Source organism: Camelina sativa, chromosome 3 (assembly GCF_000633955.1).
Source record: "Camelina sativa cultivar DH55 chromosome 3, Cs, whole genome shotgun sequence".
NCBI lineage: Eukaryota > Viridiplantae > Streptophyta > Magnoliopsida > Brassicales > Brassicaceae > Camelina > Camelina sativa.
Window position 1 is genome coordinate 3,335,017 of NC_025687.1, and position 7,859 is coordinate 3,342,875.

Sequence of the window (7,859 nt, forward strand, 5' to 3'; positions counted from 1 at the left end):
GGGCTTTGTGTTGCCTGTTGAACCAAATAAAAAACTGTATTTCAATCCTACATGAGGCACAGATAACAACAAAGAGAGGAAGGGGAGAAGAAAATTTTCAGTTAAGCATATATCAAAATGCAGGCTGGTTACTGAAGCTACTTTACAATTTATCATCACATAACAGAAAGCATACTTCATCGGTTCACCTCACACAAATTTCAGTACAAGACATAATTTCATTGTTAAAAGTAAATGCATATATATTGAGAATGCACTAAGTGACGTTATCCATGACAAACAGAGACTATCCACACTCGTTAGTAATAGAAATTCACCTGGTAGAAGACAACTGCTTTTAAACTGTTCGTTTTTATATGGTTAAGCATGGAATCAAGCAGGTGAAGTTTCCCGCTTGCTTGAATTTCTACATCCACGATTTCATGAAACTCCAGATTCTTGGTGAGCAGTTGTTTCAAAGATGCATCCATAACATATGGATGGTCACAGGTCTGTCAACAAGTTTGCGAACAAACGAAGAAAGTTTTAATATATCACACATTAACATGCATAAAGAGGCTCTGAGAAAATGTGATGCAGACCGACAGTAGTTGCATATCTAGGCAACCTCAAACTGTCTAGTGCTAGTCGGCATTTCGAGTTCTATATGTTTTGAAAAAGCAGAAAACAAGGACCAAAACCTTTGTACTACCAGACATCAAACAGAAATGCATAACACCTATGCAACAACTTCTTATGAGCATGGAACACAGAATATATTTGTTGGTAGCAATGCAGTAAACACCTAATTTATATGTATATTGCTTTCTTTTCATCTTATAATCAGTGTTAACTGGGTATTTAATGCACAAGCACATTGAAGCATAAATTTTGTTTTTAACTCAAATTAACTTACTTTCCTTACAGACATGAGAGTTTCTTCGAGAGCTCCAAGATCAATCTTCGACAGCGAAGAAAGAGATAAAGATTTGGAGAAGAGAGTCCGACAGTATTGCTCCAGCTGTACATCTGATAGCTGCACCGGAACCCAATACTCTGGGTACATCGATGAATACAATTTGGGATCACTTGATTTACCGTGTTGCATTTGCCTGTTCTCCTCATAGTCTCTGCTCACAGCTGGTTCATTTTCCTCCATATCCTAATCCAATGCAAATACAAGTAAAAAGATAAGTAAATTTAACTATTAAACAGACCACTGTTTAACGGGTGTCTAAAGGAAAACAAACAGAAACAAACCTGTGTGACGTGATCAGATTCGTCAACTGGCTGGGTGATGCAGGAGCAACGACTCAGATTTTCAAAATCACTGTTGACCCTACAAAAAAGTTGTACAAATTAAATTACAATCTAAAACATATATTATTAACAACACTAACAGAAGCAACAAACACATCCGTGCAACATTCATCTATGGTAGAAATCAATTGCCAGATCAGTTTGATAGACAGACAACACTCAAAAATTCTTACTTTTGCCGTTTTCCACATGTGTTGCACATTACAGGTCGATCATCATTTTTGCACCCAGATGGAGATGGAATTACCACCTCGGGACTCATAACGCGATCATCTCCATTTGCAACAATGTCACATGCATCCAGCTCAAATTCTTCAGAGCTTCTCTTCCTTTTCAAAGAATGGCCTATGTCCATTTCTAAGCTAGTTTTACTGAAAAGAAGCTTTTGTGTTTCTGAATTCTTTGATGATGAACCTATGGCGTTCCCATCCTCAGTTTCAACCATGGAGGATGCATCAAGCGTCACCTTTTCTGCGTCCCTACTTGATATCAAAGGAGAATCAGTGCCGTCTTGAGCAGGTTGTGGTAGACAGTCTGTGTTATTGTCTTGAGCAGCAGCATCATCGCACCCAGATTGAGATGGAATTACCCCATCAGAACTCAAAATGCGGTCATCTCCATTTGAAGCAATGGCACATGCATCCAGCTCAATTTCTGTACTGTCTTTCTTGCTTTCTAAAGGCAATACTAAGCTAGTTCTACTGAAAAGAAGCTTCTGATTTTCTGAATTCTTTGACGGTGAGCCTATAGCGTTTCCATCCCTAGTTTCAACCGTGGCGGATGCATCAAGCACCATATTCTCAGCATCATCATTGCTTGCAGGTACGCGGCGCGAACAACCAACAACTACTAGTTCCTCGTCATTAGAAGCATCAACTAGTGCCTCGGATTTATTATCAGGCCTTCTAAACAAAGCCCTGAAACTTCGGGCTGACATTGTAGGTTCCCGTTTCTTGATCTCATTTGTCGACTCTTCTACATTATTTTCCTTTATTTCCTTGCTCTGCTGAATATTCGGTGAAGTGTCTGCGTTCCGGCTAGGATTATCTGATCCTTTGGAACTCTGTGGGGCGGGTACTACATTCTTTCCCCTATCAGACCTTCGCAGAGGACTCGATGTGTGTTTCTTCTCCATTCCAGCAGACTTTTTCGATACTGAAGCAAGTGAGGGAGCCAGTCTCTCTGACTTTCTAGTAGCAGAAAGTGGAGTTATTGGCTGTTTAGTTGGCATTCCCCGGGTCGACCTCCTCAAACCAGGGGTTTCTTGTTCAACTGAGGCGGGAGTTGACGCTGCTACGGATCTCGTGTAAATGGTTCTCCTCGCCGTACTATTCTTTTCATCTTTCTTCATCATTGTCTACAAAATCCGGCGAAAAAAACTTTCAAATCAGACTTTACTTCCTATATATGCCAAACCAATGTGTTCCTAAGACCCCTCCCCAAAGTTAGATGAGAGTCTCCTGAACAACCCTAAACCGTAATCTCGATACCCGAAACCCTCAATTCACCGATTCGACAATCCCACCCCAAAAACAAAACAAAAAATACCTAGAAGAGGGAAAGAAGCGTACCTCCGGGAAAGAGAAGGATGATCAGAATCTATCGCTTCGACGAGCTTTGTGGTATCCTCTACAAATCTCCGATTCCGAGAGTGTAGTGAGAGAAAAAAAAAAACGCGACGGAAAAAAAGTGGGAAATTAGGAATTCCAGCAACAACTTAATGAGAATTGGGATTTTTGCAGAACTCTGTACGGAACGAAACTTTTGCTCGCACCGGCGTGGTTTTCTCGTCTGAGCGATTTATACGGCTTCGTAAGGCTCCTCTCTCTGGCTAATTTATGCTTAATTATTTCCGTGTCTTTAAGTCATTGTGATTTCTGAGTAATTAAATTATAATTAGTGTTGTTCGACCCCAAAAAAAATACAAATTAAATTAGTGTTATTACAAAAATACATTTAATAATAGAAAAATGTTATAAAAAAAATATAAAGTGAAACTTAATTAAAGTTGATTCTCACAAATAGCACTAAAATAAAGTTTTGTTTCCAAATATATAAACAATTTTTTTCCATTTAAATAAAGAGATACATAGTTTTACAAGATTAACTAAACCAAAAGATAATCATAGGAGAGTTTACAATTCTAACTTTTTTTGCTAATGCATCAGCAAATACATTTGATGTCCTACTGATAAAAGTGAAATGATGAAGACTGGTGGATAATTCAAGTATGTCTTCTAGATGGCCTTGAATTTCTGCAAACTCATCCGGTGGTTTGTCTTGCTCTTTAGCTTTCTGAAGGTATGTATAAATAGTCTTCGAATCTCCACAGAATACTATTGATTTGTAGTCCAAACGTTTGACATGGATGAGCGCTTCTTTGATCGCAATGGCTTCTGCTTCAAGAGCTGTATTGGTGGGCTCAATTGATGAGGATCCTTTGAGAATACATTTGCCCTGGGCATTATGTAGTTCCCATCCTATCTCAGCTCTGCTTTGATTATTTAACCATGATCCATCTGTATAAAAATAGAATATGTTAGTTTGATTCAAAGCAGCTCTATTGGTGACCATATTAGTCTTCTCTTGGTGTTCATGCTTATTGTCGTGAGTCAACGATCCATTGTTCGCCTCTTTCCATAAACTAAAATCTGTGAGAGCTTTGCGTATGATATCAGGAATGGACCATCTTTTGCTATTGTAAATAAGGTCATTGCGGGCTTTCCAAATCCGCCAACCAATGAACGGGAAAATGTACTCCTTTGGAGAGGCTACGTTTTTCCTTGAAATGAGAAGCTGAAGTATTTTAGCAAGAGAATTGTGAGAGTCTAACTGACCTGCATTAATAGGGACAAGAGAAAGCTCCCAAACTTCTCTTGATATTCTGCAGTGGAAAAGGAGGTGAATGATGGTCTCTTGTGCTTCTCCACAAAAGTGACATTCTCGTGGAATATTGATATTCCTTAATACCAATGTCTCAGCAACCAGAAGAGCATTATGAAGGACTCTCCACCAGAAGTGCTTGATTTTTGGTGGGACAAACAAAGACCACAATGATTTCCAAAGTGTACTTGCGGTTAGGATAGACTCTTCATCCACTTTGGTGAGTTGATGGTAGCCTGATTTTACTGAATACTGACCATTTTTTGTAAATGTCCATATAGGCATGTCAGGTACCTTGACGAAACGTGGTCTGATTCTCCGGATGTGACTAATATCTTGTGGATGCACTAATTCGCGAAGTTTCTCCTCACTCCACTGGTTTGTACTTGGTGTAAGAAGATCCACCACCTTAAGCGAGTTGGGATTTGTCTGATTCGAATTCGCTCTCCTAACTGGTCGAGGAGGGTTATCAATCCACGGATCTTGCCATATTCTTACAGTATTACCATCTCCTATTCTCCATTTGAGGCCTTGTTTAACTAGTTGTATACTTTGGTATATGCTCCTCCAGGCATGACTAGGTCGATGTCCCAACTTTGCATCCGTCAACACCGATTGTGAGAAGTATTTAGCTTGGAGGACTCCTGCAAGAAGGGATTGAGGCTCTTTGAGAATTCTCCATGCCTGTTTTGCTAATAAGGCAATGTTGAGTTGATGAAGATCTTTGAATCCCATTCCTCCATATTGCTTCAGTTTGGTCATCTTGGCCCAAGAAATCCAAGGTATCTTGTTTTTTTCTTTAGCTCCAGACCACCAAAACTTCTTGATTTGTCCTGTAAGATGATTTATGATTTTCTGAGGTAGCAAAAAACAAGACATTGCATAAGTAGGAAGAGCAGTAGCAACCGCTTTAATCAAAACTTCCTTCCCTCTGGGAGATAAGAGATTAGAATACCAGCTATTCAACTTATTTTGCACTTTCTGTGATATATAAGGAAAAAATATTTGCTTTATTTCGCCCTATCGCTTCTGGTAAACCCAGATATTTCCCAAACCCACCATTTTATTGATCCCTAGAGAATTCATAATACTCTGTTGGATGTCTGGGTGAACAGTCTTACCAAATTGAATAGCTGACTTTTGGAAGTTGACATGTTGGCTTGATGCTGCTGCGTAAATATTTAGTAGATTGATAACTCTTTGGCATTCTTCTTCATCAGCTTTACAGAAAAGAAGGGAATCATCAGCAAAGAACATATGGGATATAACAGGGCCATTCCTACTTGCTTTGAAACCATGAATGTGATTCACTTTGACTGCTTGTGTAATTAAAGCTGATAGTCCTTCTGTACAAAGCAAGTAGAGATAAGGTGAGAGAGGGTCACCTTGTCGAAGACCTCTTTGTGGTATGAGCTGTTTAGAGGGGGAACCATTAAGTAGCATTGAATAGGAGACTGTTGTGATGCACTTCATGATCCATTGACACCACTTGTCTGCAAAACCTAACCTTTTTAGAATAGCCTCAATATAATTCCATTCAACCTTATCAAATGCTTTAGCTATATCTAACTTTAAAGTCATGAAGGGAGTCTTGATTTTTTTTGTACGCAGTGGATGGAGAAGCTCATGAGTAACAATAATATTATATGTAATTAATCTGCCAGGGATAAATGCAGATTGAAATTTAGATATCAGAGAGTGTAACCATGGTTTAAGTCTTTCTGCCAAAATTTTAGAGATTAGTTTATATGCTATATTGCATAAGCTAATCGGTCTAAAATCTTTTACTTGGGTTGGTGAAGCAATTTTGGGAATAAGGCAGATGTATGTATGGTTTAGTTACGGGTCTAGATAACCAGTATCAAAAAAATGATTAACAAAGTTAATCACACCTGGTTTAATATCACTCCAGTGATATTTGTAAAAGCCCGCACTTAGACCATTAGGACCTGGTGCCTTGTCAACATTCATGCTAAAAAGAGCATCATAGATTTCTTTCTCAGTTACTGAGGCAGTAAGTGCTTGGTACATCTCCTGTGTGACTCTTGGTTGCAAATGCTGGAGGATGGCATCAAGGTGTTCACTGCTTGAAGATGAATAGAGGTCAGAGAAATATGAGTTTATTACCTCCTGAACATGTTCATCTGTTTAATGTACATTCCCATTTGCATCTTGAATAGAGGTAATTCGATTGTAACTTCTTCTCTGCTTAGTTTTTGCATGGAAAAATTTCGTGTTTTTGTCTCCCGCATTCATCCATTGTATTCTGCTTTTGGAACACCAGTACTCCTCTTCCTTCCTGTATTCTTGTTGCAGTTTAAGCTTTAAATCAGTAACATAGTGAAAATCAACATGGTGGGAAGCATACGCTGTTTGGAGATCCAGACGCAGTTGCTGAATGTTTTTCCTTGAGTTAAGGTTTTGGTTCGACATCCAGCGAGACAGACTATCCCTGCATCTCAACATCGCTTCTCTGAACTGATATGGTGGTAACTGCTGACATTCTTGATTCCATGTGTGCTGAATAAGCCTTTGAACTTCTTCATTTGATCGCCACCGGTTATCATACCTAAATAGCTTGATTCCCCTCCATTGGTTGTCGTCAGTTTGGAGCAGTAGTGGCTTGTGATCAGAGCCCACCCAGTCAAACAGTTGTGCAATGGCTTTTGGGAATTGCTCTCTCCAGTCTGCAGTTGCCAGTACTCTATCCAATTTGCACTTAATTGTATCGGTGCTTCTGTTGCCTATCCAAGTATGCCCACCATATGTTTTAACCTCATGAAGACCTGAAGCACTCAACAACCTCCTAAAGTTGATAAATTGTCATTCTGGTTTAGTAGGACCCCCAAGCTTTTCTGAATTGTTTTCAAGCTCATTGAAATCTCCCAAAATTACTCTTGATCTATTCTGGTAAAACCCTTTCCACTGCCAGATTCTCTAGAGTTTGCCAAAGCGACTGCCGTGGTTTTCTCTCCGGATTACCATATCAACGTAGGTTAAACAAAAAGTTGATGGCCCTTCGGTAATAGACATATCAGTGTGGTAAAGTGTTGGGGTTGAGAGAAAATCGCACTTTACCGTATTCCGCCAAAATATTGCTAACCCTCCACTAAGCCCATTGGGAGGGATCAAAAAGTGCTGAGAGAAAAAGAGTTCTTCACCAAGCTTCTGTACAAACGCATCATTATTCTTAGTTTCTATGAGGAAGAGGATATCAAATCTATATTTACGGTTGATATCCTTGAGATAAGGAATTGTCAAGGGGTTCCTCAGCCCTTGAAAATTCCAGTGCAGTATCTTCATCTTGGGGATGGTGGCTTCGGGGTTTCCACCTCCCCTAAAGATTTGTTCACAGTTTGTTCTATTGGTTTCCTTTTAGAAGTCGATGCTTCCTCATCCTCACTTGTCTGATGAAATTTACGCTTCGTCCCTCGCTCGAGTACATCAACATAGGTTGAGATTGTGTCGTTGATCGTCAGAGGTTGGCGTGGATGTAGTTGAGCAGCTTCCGGGATTATAAGATCCATAAGATCTCTTTCTTGATCCATCTGAAGATGTTGTTCTAAGTTTTCATTATTTGGATTGGAACTAGCTGCTTCTCCCATTGTATCATCAGCAGGTTCTGGGATGGGGCTATTTTCAATCTGTTGATCATGAACCAAGCATGTTGCAGCTAG

The 7,859-nt window shown here is 39.5% G+C and overlaps 1 protein-coding gene across 1 annotated transcript in view; it reads right to left on the reverse strand.

The window, feature by feature from the left end:
- Positions 1–3,134, reverse strand: part of LOC104778612 (helicase protein MOM1) — a 10,112-nt gene extending 6,978 nt beyond the window's left edge. Inside the window, exons 1-6 of the mRNA XM_010503065.2 lie at positions 2,871–3,134; positions 1,473–2,656; positions 1,240–1,318; positions 896–1,141; positions 318–491; positions 9–14 (exon numbers count right to left, since the gene is read on the reverse strand). Of these exons, the coding sequence (XP_010501367.1) occupies positions 9–14; positions 318–491; positions 896–1,141; positions 1,240–1,318; positions 1,473–2,653 (1,686 nt within the window). The 5' untranslated portion in view covers positions 2,654–2,656; positions 2,871–3,134. The remainder of the gene's footprint in view (positions 1–8; positions 15–317; positions 492–895; positions 1,142–1,239; positions 1,319–1,472; positions 2,657–2,870) is intronic.